Raw genomic sequence first — 22,356 nt, 5'->3', positions numbered from 1 at the left:
GCAGTGCTGCATTAGAACGTGTCCTCCCCTTCCCCCCGGAACCGGCAGTGCTGCATTAGAACGTGTCCTCCCCTTCCCCCCGGAACCGGCAGTGCTGCATTAGAAAGTGTCCTCCCCTTCCCCCCGGAACCGGCAGTGCTGCATTAGAAAGTGTCCTCCACTTCCCCCCGGAACCGGCAGTGCTGCATTAGAAAGTGTCCTCCACTTCCCCCCGGAACCGGCAGTGCTGCATTAGAAAGTGTCCTCCCCATCCCCCAGAGCCTGCAGTGCTACGTTAGAAAGTGTCCTCCCCGGCCCACGTCTCGCTACAGTGTGAAAGGATGGCGGGGTTCCTGCGACCTCCTGTTGGGCCTCTCCTGACGTTTTGCCGATACCGGATCAAGAAGAAATGGGTGAGAAAGGAGGGGGTCTCGGCCTGGGGACACACAGGGCTCAGCGGGCTCGGTGCACGTGCGTATCTCCCACCCCCGAGCTGGGACCAAGACTCCGCGTGATACAACGGGAGAATTAAACCTCTTTACGCACCCTTCCCCCCAGCTTTCTCTTTGTGTAGGAGCCTGAGCGCATCCAGCCGACGGGCGGGACTGAGGAGCCCCTCCACTTCCCGTAGGATAGCAGCAACTGCACAGAATCGGTGATGATTGGGCCACTAGAGAGTTCGTTGGCCCTTGTCCCGGTTCTTCTTGGTACCAGTGTGACAACAGCATTTTAACACCCCCCCCCCCTCCCCCAGGCCCCTTTTATTCTGTTTTGTAAGAGAAAGGTTGCTGACTGTATTATAACCCCATATCAGTGGATATAAATTAGCCTCAGCAGGTCACTTCTAAGCTGTCTGCACTGCTTTGATACAGTTATGTATACATATTAGGTTGCTGCTAGTGGGTATTTCTGACCAGACCGCACCTTGAATACTGTGTACAATTCTGGTTGCCGCATCTCAAAAAAGATATAATTGCGATGGAGAAGGTACAGAGAAGGGCGACCAAAATGATAAGGGGAATGGAACAGCTCCCCTATGAGGAAAGACTAAAGAGGTTAGGACTTTTCAGCTTGGAGAAGAGACGGCTGAGGGGGGATATGATAGAGGTCTACAAAATCATGAGAGGTCTAGAACGGGTAGATGTGAATCGGTTATTTACTCTTTCAGATAATAGAAAGACTAGGGGGCACTCCATGAAGTTAGCGTGTGGCACATTTAAAACTAATCGGAGAAAGTTCTTTTTCACTCAACGCACAATTAAACTCTGGAATTTTTGCCAGGGGATGTGGTTAGTGCAGTTAATATAGCTGTGTTTAAAAAAGGATTGGATAAGTTCTTGGAGGAGAAGTCCATTAATTGCTATTAATTGAGTTGACTTAGAAATCAGCCACTGCTATTACTAGCATCAGTAACATGGAATAGACTTAGTTTTTGGGTACTTGCCAGGTTCTTATGGCCTGGATTGGCCACTGTTGGAAACAGGATGCTGGGCTTGATGGACCCTTGGTCTGACCCAGTATGGCAGGTTCTTATGTTTTGATAACTTGCAAACATCTGTTTCCAAGAATGGAAATAGGGAGTGTGTTTATTTTATTTAAAACATTTCTGTTCCGCCTAAAATAACTGTCATGCTAGGCGAAATACGAATAAAACAATATCATAAAACAAAGCAATAAACAATCAAAATATTTTTTTAAAATTACATAAAAGCCTCTCTAAATAAGGCTGCCTTAACAGTCTTACGAAACAATTTAAAATCAGAAAGCTTTCTTATCTCCACTGAAATTATTCCACAGAACAACACCCCCATGACCTTGTATCCTGTAAATAAACATCCTTAACTGAAGGCAAATAAAGTTTATTATCAGCCAAACACAACAATCATTTAGGAACATACTCTTTGAACAATTTTACTAAATATATTAGGCCCATATTGTGAATCAACTTGAACATAAGGGTTAAAATCGTAAATGTAATCGTCTGTTCAGGCAACCAAGGAAGCTGGTACAACAAAGGTGACATATGATCTTGCCTAGGGGCATTCAAAACCAACCTGGCAGCCAAATTCTGGAGGAGCTGAATTGCTCGCAATATATTTTTTAGGAATTCCAAAGTAGAAGAGTTACAATAATCAAGAATTGTCATAACAAACACCTGAACTAAGTATGAAAATCAAACTGATCAATTAAAGACTTAAGATGTCTTAGTTGCTTCAACTTAAAATATCCTGAAGAAAGAACCAAATTGTTTTCTACAAGACAATAAGGGGTCAAAGAAGAACCCTAAATTCCGAACTTGAGTGACATAGTCAATGTTAATACCACCAATAGAAATGTTATGCGGTCCTTCTGTCTGTGGTTTACGCAAGAGCTAAAGAGCCTCAGTTTTCATCAGATAAAGAACCAGAGCATTCTCCAACAGCCAATTACTAATGGCTGATATGCAAGACGAAATCTGGATATAAATTGCCAATTAGTATCCACTCCCCCCCACTAATCTATCAACCAAATCGAATAACTTGAATGGACAATTCAGCGATTGCTGAATTCGCATTGAAAGATAATCTCTCCATGTTTTAATAAAGAGAACGATATTCCAGCTGAACAACTTGATAATCAGACTTATTCTCAGGAAACAACCTACGACACCTTTTCCTTTCAGCTCTCTTTTTACCTATAAGTTCATTTGTGTACCAGGGAACTCCCACTTCCCTTGAAATGGTTTTGGCACACTTTAGAGGGGCAACTACATCCACTACAGAGCGTAATGTATCACATAATGAATCGGGCAAAGAACCAGCTGAAGCCAAACTAACATTAGCTCTTTCTATCTCCCATCTTGAATTAAACTTGGCCAAATCAATAGGTGCCCTTTTAAATCTAAGGGAGGGTTTAGGCTTTTTGCTAGATTTTAGATCACTTCCAACATTAAAATTAAAAGTTATCAAAAAATGATTAGACCAAGTACTGGCACACAGTAAGCAGTCTCCTAACAATTTAAGACCAGGTGCTTTGAAACCATGAGCTTATTCAAAACATGCCCCCCCTCCCCACACACACCTCTTATGATCTAAAAAAAAAAGGGAGAAAAGAATTGACTGATAATCCTCAAAAACACCACCAGTCTGCTCTCTTTAGGACTATTGAAGTCACCCAGCACCATAACCTTATATGCTTTTGTTCCATGACCCTTTCCCAACTGAAGTCTTATCATTTGGGCCCCCTCCAGCCCCTCAACCCTGTCTCACCCAAGTCTCCTCTTCAGCTGGACCAGTGCCTGGAGGCAGAGTCATATGAGACTCCAGGTTCCTGTGGCAAAGCTTCACATCTGGAGGGAGCACTGCAGTATAGGGACAGAGTGGGCCATGGCTGGTGGAGATACTCATACTATGACCCCTAATTAATCATCTAGCAAAAACGTAGCCTCCTTAAACACCTTTCTGCCCCTTCTGATGGATGCCCCCTCCACTCCCCCAACACCTGTTTGAGAAGCACACAGCAGTCAAGCTTCTCATCCTATCCATAAGACACGCTCCTCCTCCCCTTTATAGAGTTCATTCTGCTACAGCCATTTGAAGCTGCTGTATTTGCAAACCATTGAAGACATAAAGCATGATTTTTTTCCCCCTAAATTAATTTCTCTTTCCTTCTTAAGGCTGCCACCCTGCCCAGGGTCCCATGCACCAGGCTGGCTCTGCAGAATTTTGACATGAACTACAGCCTCCAGTTTGGGGATCAGTGGCCCTCCATCCGCATCGGCCTTCTCTCGGAGCAGAAGTACTGCGCTCTGGTCAACAATTTCACCCAGACAGAGAAAGTTATGCAGGAACTGGAACTTCTGAATGCCAAGGATTTTATCTATGAATCCCACAGCACAAGTCTAGCACCAGGGTTGGAGCCTAATACTCGTTCTCCGGGAAAAAGAGAGACAAACAACCGCTTGGATTTCCAAGATGAGCTAATGCAAGAAGTGCCCGAAGCTGGTGATGGTTCTGCACATAGGCAAACGTCTTCCTCACCCTCTCTGCTCAACTGTCCCAGCATTAAATGCTACACGTTCTGCAAAGGAGAGATCAGTCGATTCCCTCCAGCAAGGTGGAGTATGGCGTTACTCTGAAACTTTTTACATGTTCACAGGGGTGGAAAACCAAGGTTTTAGGAACCAGGGTAAAAAAAAAAAGTATAGCTATTTCTTGAAATCGTCTTGTTTGGGTTTTTCTATGTTTGTTTTTCCTTTTTCCAGTTTTTGTGCTACCCCTAGCCTTCTCCTGACCTTTCCTGTCTATCCTCTCTAACCTCTCTTTATTTGTAGCCAGCCTGTGGCAGCTGTCATCCGCTCCCCTGTCCCCTTCCTGCAGCAGCGCTTCCTCTCCCATTCAGCCGATGCTTAGCTCTTCTCCCGGGCACAGACTCCAGGTGCCAAATATTAGGTGCCTGGGTGACCTGGCACCTGGGAGATTTTTCAAGTTCTGGTTGTAGCTGCTAGGAAAGTGTGTGCGTTATACAGAGAGACCTGTACTATGCACTGTGAACAGGCAGAACATTTTGTCCTTAATATAAAGGCGACTCCAACAGAGTTCTGAAGTTAAGTAAATTCCAATTCAGCGGAATGTTTCTGCACCTAGTCCAGGTTTACTAACATAGAAAAGTGTAAGATGCACATTGCGTATAGAAAAAAGTCACAAGCCAGAATGTTTACTGAGCTATTTGTCAGCAAAGTTTATCCTCTCACAACTTGGTGCACAGACATTTCTTCCTTACAGACTTGTTTTCTCCTTGGTAGCTCACTTTCCATGGTTACTTAGTATATAACAGCAGATAAATACAAATTAGCCAAACCAGACTACCCCATTATATATCAGCTGCCAGCCATAGAACATCACACTTTATCCATGTCAGTATTTGCTGCAATCATCATTAGCTCTCTGCCATCCTGAAGAGAGGTGCATATAAGTTCTCATATTTAATCCAACACCCAAGTTTTGCAATGATCTAAATGGCTACCAAACCCAGGGAAGCCATTTCCTGAACATCTGGCTACTCAGTCTCTACCAGCATCGACCTGGTTGAATTCTGGTAGCAGATAAAGACCAATTGGTCCATCTTGTCTGCTCCGTCTCTGCTTCTCTACCATCTGGGTAGATGGGCATATAAATCCCCACACTTAACCTAATGCCAGCTCCCCCCAATGCCTTTTACTAGACTTCTGAGATATGTTCCTACCATGGCCTTCAGTACATGTCTGCATTCTGTCACAAGTGCTGGCCATTCCAGGCCTCCGCATTCTTTTCTTTGCTTCTAACAAAACTATTACTTAATCCAAAATCTAGCCTCTCCCATGCATTCCCATACACTTTGTAGCGTCCTTTTGGCCATCAAAACTAGTGAGGCCACTGTCCAGAGCATCTGGTCTCCCCATATTCATTTATGTTTTAACCATGGTTTTGCCTTGCAGATTGCCCCAGCTTTCTTGGAAACCTGATGCAGCCATGCAGGTTACCACTGTCTCCTTGGGAACTGATCCAGTTGTACTGGTGATGTTGGGTCGAAACCACGACTTTGTGCAGATCACCCCCGTGTGGTTAGGGCTGTAACTGTAATAGCAGTAGTACAGTTTCATTAGGCTGTGTTAGGATTGGCAGCAAGCCTGAGGCAGTCCCGTAATCCCTCTCTGCTTATTGGCTTGTGTTTTCTCCTCCTTCACTCTGTAGAATGAGCAAACACTCGGCTGCTTCCTTCATTTCTTCTGTCACCCTCCACCTGCCCTTACCTCTGTGCTCTGTCTGACCCAAGCATGTTTACATTTTCTCACAGGCTTGGTGGCCACTACTATTTTTATTTATTTATTTATAGCTTTTTTTATACCGGCATTCATGATACAATCATATCATGCCGGTTTACAGATAACAAGGGGTGCAGTAACTTCGTACATATAACAAGTGCATAAGAAAAATAAAGTTACAATATAACAGGGTTGCTAGAACTGGTGGAGCAAGGAGACAATAATTAAAGAAACTATACAGAAGTAAAATATTTACAATGAGCAGTATTTACATTGGCAGCAATGGTCTGTTAATGGATATTAGACTCGGGAAAGGCTTGTTTAAATAGCTACTTGTTTAAATACTACTGCCAGTGCATCTTCTCAGTAAAGGGGTATATTCTTATGTTTCTTTTGTACCTTCCTACTTGCAACTTGAAACTCCCTTTCTATGGAAGATTTCAACTTTGACTTCTAGTCTTGCATTTTGGCCTAATTGCACATTACCCTGGGTGTCTGTGTACTGAACAGGAAGATGACAAAAGCGTTTGTGGATAAGAAGTGATATCCTCCTATGGCTGGCAGCTGTGGACAGGACAGGCTAGGCAGTCTGGATGGACCAGCTGGTCTTTTTATGCCGTCGTCTGCTGTATCACATGCAGAGGAATGATGGGGCTAGTAGAAGAGAGTAATAAAAAGATGAGGATATTGCTGTGCTTTTCTAATATGTACTTTTGACATGCAGTTCACAAATTTATGTATCAAATGCGGGAAGGCGGACTGTGCACACCACTCGCCCACTAGTGGTAATCACTTGCCAACATTATTGTTTATATCCTGATTTTTGGTGCTTTTTGGTATATTTGACTTGAGGGGTATCTGCCTTTCTATATCATTTTAGTATTTCATTTAAGGGAGCCATACTAAAGGTGCAGATTAGTCCTATTTTCTCATACTTGACTGCTTGTGGTTTCAGATGGCACAGGCCATGACCACTTTCTTTGCATATGTTGAGCACAAAATAACAAAGAGGAGCTGCTCTTCGCAAACGGTTCTCACATCGGAGCTATGTAAGCTCTGATATTTCCCAGGCCCCATTCATAAGCTGATCTGTTGTCCATTTCTTTCCAGGCCAGACATCTTGGGCCTGCTCGATTACTACCTCATGGATGCAGCATCCATTCTACCAGTTTTGGCTCTTAACATCCAGCCTGGCGATGTTGTCCTTGATCTCTGTGCTGCACCAGGTGGAAAGACACTCGCGCTGCTGCAGATGGAGCGCTGCCGTAAGTGAACCTGTTTGCTGCTTTGGAGGGAGTGCTCTGCTCATCAGATTGGGTGTTTGGTCTAAGTCTTCTATTAGATGCCATCGATTCCCAAGTCACAAAGGTATCGAGCAGTATAACTTACTACGCTTCTGTGCTGGTAATTCTGTCAGATGTACCCCAGAAACAATATTTGTGCTTCCTTTTTGGGGGACATTTGGTGATTTGATTTGTATTTCCTTATGGCAGAGGTTCCCAACCAATGTGCTGGAACCCCAGGTCTGCTGTAAAAGCTTTTCCAGATAGAAGACTGGGTGGTCACAGCTGCTGCCAGCAAAAGGTTTGATCTTTTACCTTTCCATTCCCAGTGCGATCCTGCTACTGCCGCTGCCTCTCCTCTGCTGAAACTTCACAAGTCTAGCCAGAGCCGTCGCCATGCAATGTGGCACCTATGGCCAAGTAGAAAAGTTCGGCCTCATCCTATAGCCAACAAGAGCTTGGAGGGTCTCAAATTTTTTGTTTTAATTAAAATAGACATCACCCTGACCCCAAAAGTGGGATCCTTAGGTCTGAATGGATATGACCCTTAACCTCTACCCAACTATTTATTCATTCGTCCATTCAAGCTGATATACTGCTGCTTATAAAAAAAAAAAAAAAATCTCTAAGCAGTGCACAATAATTATAAAATCTACAGCCTACCCCCAGCATATCCTAATTTAAAACTGTTCTCTTTCTTGTTAAGCAGTGGGGGTTGAAAAAGGAAGCTGTGCCTTTAAATCATGTCACATCTTTTTCTCTTCTATTGAATTATAAGATTCTTGATTATATTAAACTAATTAGGATCTAGATTTCATGGACAGCAAAATAAACTCTCTCCAGGCACATTGTGATGCAGCACAAAACCCTGCCAAAAACACTCACAGCAGCCTTACCTATGAAAGGACAACACTACAACCACTGGGGCCGATGCAGCGGCGAGCGCACAGCTTAACATGCGTCCATAACCCCCGATGCAATACAGGGATTAGCGCGTCCAAAACACACATCCAAATCACCGCGTAGTTAATAGCGCTCATCACGTGTAAATTCCATGCGGACGAGGCTATTAGCTAATCCCTGCCATGCAAAAAACTTCCCGCGTGGCCAATGTGCCTATTGCAACGTGTACCTGAAGACTGGAGGGTGGCCAATGTAACCCCAATATTTAAAAAGGGCTCCGGGGGAGATCCGGGAAACTACAGACCGGTTAGCCTGACTTCAGTGCCGGGAAAAATAGTGGAAAGAGTTCTAAACATCAAAATCACAGAACATATAGAAAGACATTGTTTAATGGAACAAAGTCAGCATGGCTTTACCCAGGGCAAGTCTTGCCTCACAAATCTGCTTCACTTTTTTGAAGGAGTTAATAAACATGTGGATAAAGGTGAACCGGTAGATATAGTATACTTGGATTTTCAGAAGGCTTTTGACAAAGTTCCTCATGAGAGGCTTCTAGGAAAAGTAAAAAGTCATGGGATAGGTGGCGATGTCCTTTCGTGGATTGCAAACTGGCTAAAAGACAGGAAACAGAGAGTAGGATTAAATGGGCAATTTTCTCAGTGGAAGGGAGTGGACAGTGGAGTGCCTCAGGGATCTGTATTGGGACCCTTACTGTTCAATATATTTATAAATGATCTGGAAAGAAATACGACGAGTGAGATAATCAAATTTGCAGATGACACAAAATTGTGCAGAGTAGTTAAATCACAAGCAGATTGTGATAAATTGCAGGAAGACCTTGTGAGACTGGAAAATTGGGCATCCAAATGGCAGATAAAATTTAATGTGGATAAGTGCAAGGTGATGCATATAGGGAAAAATAACCCATGCTATAATTACACAATGTTGGGTTCCTTATTAGGTGCTACAACCCAAGAAAGAGATCTAGGTGTCATAGTGGATAACACATTGAAATCGTCGGCTCAGTGTGCTGCGGCAGTCAAAAAAGCAAACAGAATGTTAGGAATTATTAGAAAAGGAATGATGAATAAAACGGAAAATGTCATAATGCCTCTGTATCACTCCATGGTGAGACTGTACCTTGAATACTGTGTACAATTCTGGTCGCCGCATCTCAAAAAAGATATAATTGCGATGGAGAAGGTACAGAGAAGGGCTACCAAAATGATAAGGGGAATGGAACAGCTCCCCTATGAGGAAAGACTAAAGAGGTTAGGACTTTTCAGCTTGGAGAAGAGACGGCTGAGGGGGGATATGATAGAGATGTTTAAAATCGAGAGGTCTAGAATGGGTAGATGTGAATCGGTTATTTACTCTTTCGGATAGTAGAAGGACTAGGGGACACTCCATGAAGTTAGCATGGGGCACATTTAAAACTAATCGGAGAAAGTTCTTTTTTACCCAACGCACAATTAAACTCTGGAATTTATTGCCAGAGGATGTGGTTAGTGCAGTTAGTATAGCTGTGTTTAAAAAAGGATTGGATAAGTTTTTGGAGGAGAAGTCCATTACCTGCTATTAATTAAGTTGACTTTAGATAATAACCACCGCTATTACTAGCAACGGTAACATGGAATAGACTTAGTTTTTGGGTACTTGCCAGGTTCTTATGGCCTGGATTGGCCACTGTTGGAAACAGGATGCTGGGCTGATGGACCCTTGGTCTGACCCAGCATGGCATGTTCTTATGTGGCAAATTTATTCCAGCCCGGGGCTGAAAGGCATATTGAAAATAAAGAAAAATCCTGCTTTCTGTGATTTCTCCTAATAGTATTGTTGTGTTACTAAGTAGGAGGAACCAAAGAAAGCAGATTTAGGTTACCCCCCCCCCCCCCCCCCCCCCAAAAAAAAAAAACAACCCAGTTTTTGAAAAACCCCCTCTGGATGCCCAGTATATCCCCACAAGATAAACGGCCTGGACCGTGCTTTGTCTATGCCGGTAGCGGGAGAAAACGGACGCTCGTAGATTGAGCCTCTATTTTCCCAGCCTGCACCGACAGCCACCTCACCCGTGCGCCAGATGCCGAGGAGGCACTGGGAATGCACAATTTTCCCTAGGGCCCCCTTTTTTAGTGCACCCCCTAATTTAAATATTGCATTGCGCGCCCAGCAGAGGTGGCTGGGTCCGCGTTAGGAAAACGGGCACTCAACACTGCGTGCCCGTTCTCTGCACACACACATTGCGTCGGCCCCCTTATTTCTAATCGTCCTTAGCAGACCAGTCCAGATGTGCGGGTTTTTCTACCCTAGAAGCAGATGGATTATACAGCAGAGGAGAGGGAAGGATGTGGGAGGGGAAGGGAAGTGATGATCTCGGAGAAGAGGGAAGGAGGTGATTAAGTGAACCCAGTCCTGGGATGTGCCCTGACATAACTCCACTCCACTCCACAGTGGCAATCACTGTCTTGGGATGTATTTTTGGGATCCTCCCAAAATTTGTGCCTTAATATAATATTGACTGAATGCAAACTATAACACAGTAACAGCAATTTTCTGCACATTTCATGTCAGTAAAAATGTGTTTATGGATTTTAAAAATTACTAACTCAAAAAGTGCAGCAACAAAGATTTCAGAGAAAACACAACTTTACGTTTTTATTACCAGTGTGTTCCAAAAGTAAGCTCTCATTGGGACTTTAGTGTGTGTCCATCTGCGCTCGTTACTGTCTCCCAGTAGCAGCGGGACTCTTTCTGATTTGGAGTTCGTAGGTGAGATTCCTCTTTTCTAGCTCTGCCGTATGAAGGTGCCAGCAGGGGCTGTCGCTCCACTGCTTATCCTTGCCAATGAGGCCAGTTTTTGTCACTGTTGCTCCTTGACTGGCGAGTGGAAAGGAGACCTGGAGGATGACCCTTTTTTGCCTTCACTTCAACATCACCAGGCCCGGATCCCTAAGCGAAGCTTTGACCTGTCTGCTTTCCTCCTGATCTCTGCCAGCTTTTCACTTCTCGTTCATTTCTCCTTCCCTAACAGGGCACCTCACAGCCAATGACTCATCTGTCTCCCGCACCAACAGACTGCGAAGAGTCCTGCACGGCTACGTACCCAGGGAGCTGTGTGCAGCTAATCTGAGCATCACGTGCGGGGACGGCAGGAGGTGGGCTGCGGAGGAGGGAGGCACCTATGACCGGGTTAGTGAGCACACTGCCACCTCTATGGACACCACAGCCAAAAACATTTTGGAATATCTACTCAAAAGCTGAATTCTTCCTTCCACGTCAGAGTTTTTCTGCAAGCCGTGTGAATGGATTTATGGCCCCTCTGGTCAGCTAGTGCAGGCCACTTGACATGACATTCGCTGAGAGTTTACCTAATTGCCATCTTTTTTTCCTCTCTCTTTCCATGCAATATTTGTTTTCAAGGGGGGGGGTGGCATGGTAGGGGGAGGGCTTGATGCTGGGGAGGCTTCGCTTTTGATGAGCTTTGATCTTCTCCCTTGTCCAGGTGCTAGTGGATGTCCCGTGCACAACTGACAGGCATTCCCTCATGGAGGAGGAGAACAGCATCTACCATAAGATGAGGACAAAGGAGAGGCAGAGGCTGCCCCTGCTGCAGATGGAGCTGCTGCTGTAAGTGGTGCTTGTGGGTTACAAGTAAAGCTCCGCTATTTGTTGAGCAGTTCTTCGTTTTATGTAAACCGGAGTGATTTGTAGTCCCTATTAGAACTTCGGTATATAAAAATTAAAAATAAATAAATAAATAAATAACGTGGCGGGAAGGTCGCTCACGAGTTAGTGGCAGAGCTGGGATTAGAATTTTTATGGCCCAGGAGATTTTCCAACCTTTTTTTTCCCCCGCTGTAGGTGCTAAACCTGCACTTCCTGCTTATACCCTGGATCAGACCAGACGAGTGGGGTTTTGCACTCCCACCAGCAGATGGAGGCAGAGAATAAAACTTCGAGGCACTGCTACATAACCGAGAGCGCCACCTGCAGCCTCTTCAGTATTTCTCTGACTCCCGCGGATGGCAGAGGTGCAAACCTGCAGTCTGGAGTTTTCAAGAAATTTAAAGATTGAGAATTGAAAAGATTTTGGCTCCCCCGAGGTGTTAGGATCCTTCGTGGGCCATCCCTCGGGTAGAGCAGGGCGAGCGGGGGGGTTGGTGATCCCTGGGGAGCTCTGCCCTTATCTTCGGGGGGTGGGAACGGGGGGGTGATAGCCATGGTTCCGATTCCCTCATCCCCTCGGGGGCCCTGTCGCCTGCCTGGGCTCAGCCATCTTCACCAGAAGCAGGGAAGTATTTTCAGTTTTCTTCCCTTTCGGTGACTGTGTCCCTTTAAGTTGTGTAAAAAAAAAAAAAGATTAAATTAAAAAAAGTTAAAAGAAGAGGAAGGAACGGTGCAGCCTTTGGCTGTGCTCCAGCGGCTGGCTTCAGGTTTCACTGCCCAGAGGCATTTTGAGGTGAGCGGGGCGGATAGCTGTGTGTTTCAGGGCTGGTGGGGCTGGTTCAGCACCCGGACAGCGCTGCCTGCAGTGCTTGCAGGCAGGGTTTATTTTTAGGCCGCTTTTGTCGGCATGACATCTCCTGTGCCGTGCGGGAAAGTTTGCCGGGGCTGTGTCGCAAGGCGCTCTCTCCTTGATTCGGCCGCCCTTTGCAGAGAAAGGTGCCTGTGGAGGGGCGGGGACCTCCCAGGGGACGGGGGAGGGGGGGGGGGGTGGAGTCTGAGGAACTGGCGGCCATTTTGTGCACACATGCTGGGACTCCCCTCCCATGCTTTTTCCTGCAGAACAAGACCCTGCTGACGGCAGGGCGGGGGAGCAGCCACAGGGGGACACGGATCTGGACCCTTCTCCAGATCCAGAAACATTTTTTCCAGATTTCGTCCTTTTGATGCATAAGGGCCTATTTGGCCAGGAAGGGAGCTGGGACCAAGAGGCCTTTGCCTAGGAAGTCCCGGGAGGTGAAGAAGCCTAAGTAGGCGGAGTCCGGAGGTTTCTTGAGGCTCTAGAGGTCCATGGTGGGGGAAGACACTTCTGGTGAGACAGATGATCTGGATCAGGTACAGGGAGATCCGGTGGATCCGGATAGGGACCCTGTTGGTACGGTGCTGGATCCAGGTCAGGATCCTAGCACTCCTGTAGGGATTCCTATGCAGGATCCGGGCGAGATTCCGGCTGCGGATGGGGACGATCCTCCGGTGGTCCATTTGTTCCACAGGGAGGAGTTGGGCCTGTTGATCCCCCAGGTTCTGGAAGAATTGGGGATTAAGGTCACTCAGGAAGAGTTGGACGATGAGGGGGTGAACCCAGCCCTAGAGCGATTGTGAGGACCACCTAAGGTGGTGAAGAAGTTGGTGGATCGGGAGTGGGAGTTTCCCGTGGCGGGCTTGAAGGTAGCCAGAGCTATGGCCAAATTACATCCCTTGCCGGAACAGACCCTGGAGTCGTGGAAAGTTCTCAAGGTGGACGCGGTGGTATCCGCGGTTACCATTCCGGTGGCAGTTGCAGCGGCGTTGAAGGATATTCAGGAGCAAAAACTGGAAATCCTCCTTAAAAGGTTGTTTGACGTTTTGCGCGCAGCGTTTTGTGGCAGTCTGGTGCAGAGGGCCTGTTTTGTGCTGGGTTCAGAAGGAGCACAATAAGAGGTCGGAAGTGGGGCAAGTGGCCCGCTTGGAAGCGGGAGCAGCCTATGTGGCGGATGCCCTGTTTGACATGATTCGGACTTCCGCCAGAAGCAGGGCCTCGGCGGTGGCTGCGAGGAGGCTCCTTTGGCTATGAAATTGTTCGGCGGATGTGTGGTCCAGCTGTCTAACCTGCCCCTTTAAGGGGAAGCTGCTGTTTGGAGAGGATCTGGAGCAGCTCATGAAGCAATTGGGGGAATCTAAGGGTAACAAGCTGCCTGAGAACAAGAAGGAATCCCAAGACGTTTTTTTCCTCCGTGTTCTCGATTTCAGGAGGCATTGAAGGTTTTACACTGGCAGGAGTTGGGCGCCAGCTGCCCCAAAGCAGGGTTCTGGCCGACAGCTGTCCCTTCGAGCCCAGCACAGGTCCCTCAAGGGACAGTGGGCCCTAAGGTGGGGGCAGTAACAAGATCGGGCAATGAAGGCGTGCGGGTCCACTCCTCTCCAGAGGCCATTGGAAGGAGGTTGGCCCTATTTTATGAGGAGTGGACCAAGGCCACGTTGGACCACTGGGTGCTGCAGGTGGTGAGAGAAGGCTACGCTGCAGAATTTTCTCGGCCGCTCAGGGATGCCTTTGTAATTTCTCACTGCATCTCCTGGAGCAAGCGGGAGGTGGTGCAGGAGATGTTGCAGTGTCTGCAGCTTCTGTGAGCCATTCTTCCAGTGCCTCCCCTGGAGAAGGGACAGGGTCGTTACTTTGTGGTGCCCAAAAAGGAAGGTACTTTTCGGCCCATTCTCGATCTGCCGGAGGTCAGTGCAGCCCTCCGTGTGTCACGATTTCAGATGGAGACGTGCAGGGTGATAGCGGTTCGCGAAGGGGAAGTGTCTGGCGTTGTTGGACTTGTCAGAAGCCTACCTGCACATTCCCATTCGGATCGACCACCAGAAGTTTCTGAGGTTCATGGTACTGGGGGAACACTTCCAGTTTTGAGCTCTTCTTTTTGGGTTGGCGTCAGCGCCACGCGCTTTCACAAAGGTGATGGTAGTAGTTGCAGTGACTCCTAGGAAGGAAGGTATCCTGGTGCACCTGTACCTGGACGATTGACTGATACGAGCAAAGTCGGAGGTGAAGTGTGTTCACTCAGTCCAGCGCATACTGCAGCATCTGGAGTTGCTGGGTGATGAACCTCGCGAAGAGTCATCTGGAGCCGACCCAATCCCTGGAATATCTGGGAGCTCGCTTCAGTACCCGGCTGGGGAAGGTGTTTCTGACTACAGAAAGAGTCTTCAAGTTGCAGGGTCAGGTTCTTTGGTTACTGGACTTGTCGGTGCCCAGGCTCTGGGATTACCTGCAGGTACTGGGTTCCATGGCATCTACGCTGGAGGTAGTGCCATGGGCCTTTGCTCACACGCGTCCTCTGCAAGGGGCTCTGTTATCCCGTTGCAATCTGCTGTCGGAAGAATTTCAGCTTCCTTTACTGTTGCCAGAGGATGCCAGGTCCAGTCTTTTGTGGTGGCTGTCTCGGTACAAGCTGGAGAAAGGGATGGATCTGGCTCGACTGGGTGTTAGTGACCACGGATGCCAGCCTCTTGGGCTGGGGAGGGGCGATTTTTGCCAGGGGAAATTAGCCCAAGGTCAGTGGTCGCTGGAAGAGGCAACTTGGTCTGTTAATTGGCTGAAAATCAGGATCATGCGCAAGGCCTTGTTAGCGTTTCTTCCACTCCTCTGGGATAAGTCAGTGTGAAGGTTCTCCAACAATGTGGTGACAGTGGTGTACATAAGTCGTCTGGTGGCGCTGGAGGCGCATGAATTGTTCAATGGGCGGAGAAACGTCTGCAGCAGATAGCTGCTTCTCATGTGGCCGGAGTGGACCATGTGCAAGCAGACTTCCTCAGCAGGCAGTGTCTGTATCCGGGGGGAGTGGGAGTTGTCAGCGTAGGCCTTCGCTTTGCTGCAGGCAAGGTGGGGCAAACCGGTGGTGAACCTCATGGAGACGCCAGTGAATGCCAAAGTGGATTGGTTTTTCAGTCGCAGAAGGGAGGTCGGATCAGAGGATGCAAGTTAGGCCATTAGCATCGCATCTGGATGTGGTTCGTTTTCTGAAAGGAGGAAAACATCTGCGTCCTCTGGTACGGAAGATCTGTTTGGATCTGAATCTGAATTTGGCTCTTTGCATGCTGTGTGGTCCTCCCTTTGAACCAACGCGGAAGGCATCGTTGAAGGATTTAACTCAGACTGTTTTCCTGGTGGCCATCTGCTCGGCTCAGCGAAGATCGGAGCTACAAAGGTTATCGTGCAGGGATTCCTTCCTCTGCTTTTCGGGGGATGGAGTTTCCTTACGTATGGTTCCGACTTTCTTGCCAAAGGTGGTATTCTTTCACCTGAATCAGGTTGTCGAGCTTCTGCCCTTTCTGAACTTGACAGCTGATGCTCCAATGGCTAGGGAGCTTCACTTTTTGGATGTGTGCCGAATTCTTTTGCGATATCTCAAGGTGACCAATGCCTTTCGGAAATCAGATCATCTGTTTGTTTGTCCTGTTCAGTGGAGCAAAGAAGGGAAATAAGGCTTCCAAGGGCACTTTTGCTCATTGGTTAAAAAAAAGAGATGATAGCGTTGGCTTACATGTGTAAGGGCCGATCGGTGCTGGAAGGGTTGAGAGCACATTCCACCAGGGCGCAGGCAACCTCATGGGCAGAGTGTCAACTGTCGTATGGCAACATGGTCTGGTTTTTTTGGGGGGTTTTTTATGCTTTTCAAATTTAAGACATCAGTTCACTTGTGTCAACAGAAAATCTCAGGTATACATGGCAAGTAATATTTACCATCTAAAAGAAAAACATTCTTTAAATCAACCTATATAAGCCATTTACCCATTTTACAATACAATTATGGGGGAACCCTATAATTGAGCAAATACATCAACTATGAATAAATAAGTAATATGAAAAAGGCGAGGTTACAGATATTAATCATAAACAGATTTACTCAGTTTCTTGGATCTGTTGATGCGAATCTAAATACTTTTCCAATTGAACAGGGTCAAAAAATACATCTAGCCCCATTAACTCTCATGACACGTTTACAGGGAAATCTAATTCTTATCTGTGCCCCCATAGTTCTTGCCCGGCTTGCTAGAACTAAAAATCTTTTCCGTCTTTGCTGTGTCATCTTAGAAACATCTGGAAACATCCAGATTTTTTTTGCCCCAGATAGTGAGCTCCTCTTATGAAGAAATAGCTTCAATATCGTACAATATTTTCAATCGTCCAAAGCCCGATTCACATCCCTACTGCTATTACTAGCAATGGTAACATGGAATAGACTTTGTTTTTGGGTACTTGCCAGGTTCTTGTGGCCTGGATTGACCACTGTTGGAAACAGGATGCTGGGCTTGATGGACCCTTGGTCTGACCCAGCATGGCATATTCTTATGTTCTTATTCTTATGTCCCGGTCAGAGGATAGTGTAAATTTAACCAGTAAGGTGCCCCGTTTTTTCTATCTGGGATTCTGAGGAACTTTCCAGCAACATTCAAAGATCTTGCCTCGGCGGACTGATTATTCATTCCTTCATTATTTATTCCAGGTAAAAAATAGACTTTAGATAATGGTGGCAACTGCAAAATCTCTTGAAGATTGTGATTAAACTGTTCTCTTGGTGAGACCATCTTGCATTTAGGAAAATTCAAAATTCTTAAATTTGAATATCTCACTGAATTTTCCAAGTTCTCTATTTTTTTTTTATTCATTGCCATTTCCCTTTGTATCAGGCTGTTTTGTACCTTGTTGATTTGGACAATTTCTGTCTCTCTTTCCCACTTTTTCTGAATGTTGAAATACCACCGGATTACTATTATTAAATTGCACTCGTGTCTCTCTTATAACAGCAGTCAAATTTACTATGGAATTTTGTAAAGTTGAAATAGCTTGCCATAGTGAGCCCATGGTTACTACTCTTGGTTTTTCTAATGCTATTTCTGGGGTAAGCGTCTGTTCATCCTGGATCCTTGGAAACTGCGCTCTCTCTCTCTGATCTTCTGTGGCTCGATCGCCACTACAAACTCTATCAATTTCGAGATTGGGCCCTTCCGACGGTGGGGCAGACGTCGTTATTCCACCCTCCAAAGCCGGCGTCGCGATGACACCCGCAGCTCCCTCCTCGGCAGCACTCACCCCGAGAGACGCCATCCGTCGATAGGGTGGGTCTGGGCCTGCAGTAGCGGCGCTCGTTGGTGGGGAGGGCGTCGTCGGAGCTCCGGGACTTAGAGTCGCGTCTCCCATGAGCGGAGGTGTTTGCTCCCCAGCTGCCGCTCTCGCGGGAACCTCCGGAGCAACAGAATCTGATGGTGGATAAAAGCCTGCAGTCGTCGTGTGTATCAGCGCGGGTCCTTGAGAGGCCGAGGCACCTGCTCTGACTCGCCCTTTTCTTTTAGTTTGTGGCATTTTCGTTGAAGGAAAATGCAACCGAATTGAGAATTCGGTTGCATTTTCCTACCCCTCTTTCCACAAGTTTGCTAGTTTTGCTCTGTTTCTGAGCTATGTTTTAAACACTGTTCCTTGTAAAGGCTCTGCCTACATATCTTTGTTTGTAAGTTATCTGTAAACCGGCACGATGTGCAAACGGTTGCCGGTATATAAAATTAAATAAATAAAAATAAATAAATAAATAAATAAAATCCTCGCCTTACGGCGCCTTCATGGCAACGTGGTCTTCTCTTCGTACTTTTACCAAACATTACCGCTTGGATGAACAAGTCCCAGAGGAGGTGATGTTTGGGGAAAGTGTTTTGTGTATGGGTCTTTCAGGTTTCTGCCCAGAATAAAGGGGCTTGGGTACATCCCACTCATCCGGACTTAATCCGGGATACTAACAGGAAAGGAAAATTGTTCTTACCTGCTAATTTTTGTTCCTGAAGTACGAAGGATCAGTCCAGAGACCCAGCCCCATCTGTGGAAAGATTTCCTTGCTTCTGGATATGGCTGAGCTGGCAGATGATATACTCAGATTATTAAGCAGTGTACATAGTTTTGGTATAGTTTTTCGGTTACATCAAGGGGGCCTCTGTTTGTGTCGCAATGAAAACACCTCAGACGGTCTTCAGGGTGAAGCGTGCTCTTCCAGGCTTTTGGGAAGGCTGCTCTTTTATTGTAAATGATCTCATAGCATTTGATATGATACATACGTCACATATTTTCCTGCTACAATGTTTTCCACCACAAGTGTTTATGCTGACCTTTTACTACGTGGGTGCAAGTGGGCAGTAGGTGCAAGCGGTCAGTCTTCAGGCAGGGAGGGGGGAGGTCATTAGCTGGTCATGAGGCAATGGTACTGAGCTACCTAGGTGTGAAAACCCACAGAAATGCAAGTAGGTCATGAGCTATTCTGGGGCTGCAGAAAAGCTTGCACTAGATGTTTCCTGCTGACTTCCTGTTAGCTGTAGACAGGAGATCTGTTTGCTTGCTGCGGTCGGCACAAAACGTTTTCTTTATACTAAGAGTAGGTGTTAAGGAAAAACCAGTTAGAGATGGCAATGGAGTTTCCCCTTTCCATGACGTGGTTTTCCAGCGAGCCTGGAAAGCAGAACTCCTATCCCACATGTTTGCCCAAAGTTTAATGGGGTTTGGTATGGTAGTCATCTTGGCTTGGGTACAGGTCAATATTGAGGGACTGCAGGTGGTGCGCTCTGTTAAGTAGCAGGGCCTCAAAAGTTTTTTGGTCTCTGCCTCCATCTGCTGGTAGGGCTGCATAAACCCACTCGTCTGAACTGATCGGTGGCACTTCAGGAACGAAAATTAGCAGGTAAGAGCCAATTTTCCTATTCTCCCTAGGAAGGATAAGAGCATCCCAGAGCAAGCTGTAGGAAACTTGCAGCGTGGCTATGTCAGAGCACACACAGGAAGGACAGAACCTGCTGGGAGTGTGAGCCTTTCAGGGTTAGCCTTGGATTTCCTCTCTCTTTCCCTGCCTATTGTAGCATGTAAAGGGTTTGGGGTTTTTTGTGAACAGAGTGAGTTGCAGAATTCCATCTCAATTAAATTTTGTGCATGACTCTATTCCCACCTTGAGACAGTATATTATTACAAGATGAGCGGGAAGACAGCTGAATGGCACTTGATAGTTAACATATGAAAGCTGTAGAAACAGTTTGAGGCTGTAAGTGCTTTGTAATCTGAAGTGTATTCTCTGGGGGGGGTATTTGCTGGTAGTGCCGGGCTGCTTGCCGCCAAGCCCACAGGAGATGTGGTCTACTCCACGTGCACCCTGTCCCAGCTGCAGAACGAGTACGTGGTAGAAAGAGCGGTGGAAGTGGCAGCCACAGAATACGGTGTGCAGGTCCGCATTGAAGACCTGAGCTTCTACCGGAGTCTCTTCCAGGACACCTTCTGCTTCTTCAGTGGTTGCAGGGTAGGGGAACTCGTCCTTCCCCACCTCACTGCAAACTTTGGGCCAATGTACTTCTGCAAACTACACCGGGTCACATAGCACCGCCCGTGCCCGACGCTGCCATTCTGCTCTGGATTTTGAACTCGTGGACATGAATGCAGGTCCTTCTTGTTTTCAGAAGAGAAAATAGGCTTGTTTTAAAAAGAAAACAGCTAAAAGCACAAATCCTCTCGCCCTTCCAGAAAAAAAAGAGGCTAGTCGTCTTCTGTGACTGCTCCAACTGCATTTAATAAAAACTTGTGCTGGCCGGGAGTGTTAACCGGTCTGTGTGATTTATCTGCAAGACACAGGAGGAGGAGACAGCAGAGGGTGCTCAGCGTAATACTCAGAATATATCTGTATCATGTTGAGCCATAGTTTGCGAGATGTGCAGATCCCGCTGCATAGGAGTAAATGGGGCAGAGCTGCGTAATCCTCCCAAGCTGACCCAGACTGGTTTTGATGCCACAGACTGAACATTTATCCCTTTCCATAGCTCAGGACTTCTGCAGCATTGAGGCAGTTGGAAAAGCAGCAGAGCTAAGCTGTGCGGGATGCAGAGAGCCTAGAAAGGTTTCCCATGGGAAAGGGAGAAGCCTGGAATCTGCACTCAAGAATGTCTAAACCAAACTTACTATCAAGCAATTGTTGAAAAAAAATAAACCCGACGGGGCAAACAAAAGCCAGGAGCTGTGTGAATGTTTCCTTCTTCCGTAGAGAAATTTGCAGCTGCATATGACACAGTGGTAATGGCTTTTATCCTGGTTTGTGGGTTGCCTTTTTGTTTGTTTTTTAAATATATAATTCAGACTTTTTATTGGATATAAAGCTGTAAAGAAAACAAAAACTCTGGCAAACTTCACCAGCATATGACAAGTAAATTATACAAGTATTCTCAAAACACATCCACTGGTAACATAACCCTACAACAATACACTGTCTGCTCCATTTTCCAATATCATATCCCAAACGTACCCCCCAAACCACCCTCTCCAGACTACCCACCCATCCCCCTCCCTACTCCAGGTTTGCTCCTCTATCCAGCAAACCAACTCTTCGTCGCACTGAGACCTCCCCCTCCGAAATGAAAGCAAGCTAACAATACTTTGCACTGAAAACATAACGGTATGTTGTTTTAAAGTGTGTGTGTGTATCTATATATATCCCCAACCTCACCCTTGCCATTTTAGAAAGAAGGGATAATAGCAATGAGATAAGTCACAAGAGTGTTTCATCCCTGACACCCAACTCTTAGCCCTCAGATATATTGCATGTAACGCTTCTTGATGAAGACAAACACTCTCATTCTCGTATTTGTTTCTCTAGAGCAGGGATAATGAACTCCAGTCCTCGAGTGCCACGAACAGGCCAGGTTTTCAGTAAATCCACAATGAGTATGCATGAGATAGATTTGCATACAAAAGAGGCAGTTTCATGCATATTCATTGTACATGTCCTGAAAACCTGGTCTGTTCGTGGCACTTGAGGACTGGAGTTTGCCATCCCTGCTCTAGAAGAAGCTGAGCCACTGGATTGTCTCCTGAGCCTCCGACCTCCACTTGTAACACTCTGCCATTCTGGCCATTTACTCAGCCTCGCACGCTAGAATCGGAGGCAGTAGCTCCCTCCGATAGCGTGATGACAATAGTAGCTACTTCAGCAACTGTTTTTACTCAAGATATAGCTAATAGTAAAAGGCAGGCCGAATATTTTGGTTGTTTCCTTAAACTATTGCATAAACTGTTTTTAAGTTGATAAAAAAAAAAAAATCTCAAATGTAATTGAATCACAATTGGACTCATGCTGATACAAGATTATATTAAGTCCTGTTTCTTCAGTCACTTGAGGCTGTGTGCCTGCTTGAGTGTTAAACTACAAGCATTTAGGACACCAGTATCCTATCCTAACCTATGGTGATGTTATAGTTTATAATGCACTAATTTACAGTCCCCAAATTAGTGTGCCTGGTACTAAAGACACTGCAAGAGATCTGGATAACCAGAACAGGTTAGAATTGTCATGGTTGGGCCGCATTGCTGTGGTAAAGATGAATGTACTGCCTAGATCGTCATCTCGATCCCCGATCAGGTCCTGAAACCTTGGCAGAGAAGGGGATTTAGTTTTATTTGGAAAAGGAGACCGCCTAGAGAGCTAGAGGGGTTCTGTAGCAATCTAAATTGAGAGGGGTTTGGGAGCAGGTCAGAGCCAGATTACTCTGGAACAATACTGGGCAGAGAAGGTGCCTTTGGACTTGAGAGTCTAGAAGTGCGGAGAAGTGGGTTTGGGCCTCTTGTCTCCTTGCTCTCGCGTTACCTTGGAGGTTTGGAGAAAATGGCGATGGGTGTTGGTGGGAGAGCAGGGTTTC

General features: G+C 46.3%; 1 protein-coding gene across 1 annotated transcript; it reads left to right on the top strand.

The window, feature by feature from the left end:
• Window positions 1-216: 216 nt before the first annotated feature.
• NSUN4 (NOP2/Sun RNA methyltransferase 4) lies at window positions 217-20,677 on the top strand. The gene is made up of 6 exons (XM_029618227.1): window positions 217-392; window positions 3,635-4,074; window positions 6,872-7,026; window positions 10,979-11,136; window positions 11,450-11,574; window positions 19,775-20,677. Exons 1-6 carry the CDS (start codon window positions 321-323, stop codon window positions 20,049-20,051), a joined length of 1,227 nt encoding a protein of 408 aa, XP_029474087.1. The 5' UTR covers window positions 217-320; the 3' UTR covers window positions 20,052-20,677.
• Window positions 20,678-22,356: the final 1,679 nt, after the last annotated feature.

Source organism: Rhinatrema bivittatum, chromosome 10 (assembly GCF_901001135.1).
Source record: "Rhinatrema bivittatum chromosome 10, aRhiBiv1.1, whole genome shotgun sequence".
In the NCBI taxonomy this organism is placed as follows: domain Eukaryota; kingdom Metazoa; phylum Chordata; class Amphibia; order Gymnophiona; family Rhinatrematidae; genus Rhinatrema; species Rhinatrema bivittatum.
Note: the sequence above shows the minus strand (reverse complement) of the source record. Positions and strands in the feature narration are given on the sequence as shown.

Coding starts and splice junctions, on each gene's coding strand:
- NSUN4 (XM_029618227.1), top strand. CDS start 321: ATGGCGGGGTTCCTGCGACCTCCTGTTGGGCCTCTCCTGACGTTTTGC. Junction 4,075..6,871: donor AGTCGATTCCCTCCAGCAAG/GTGGAGTATGGC, acceptor ATTTCTTTCCAG/GCCAGACATCTTGGGCCTGC. Junction 11,575..19,774: donor CTGCAGATGGAGCTGCTGCT/GTAAGTGGTGCT, acceptor ATTTGCTGGTAG/TGCCGGGCTGCTTGCCGCCA.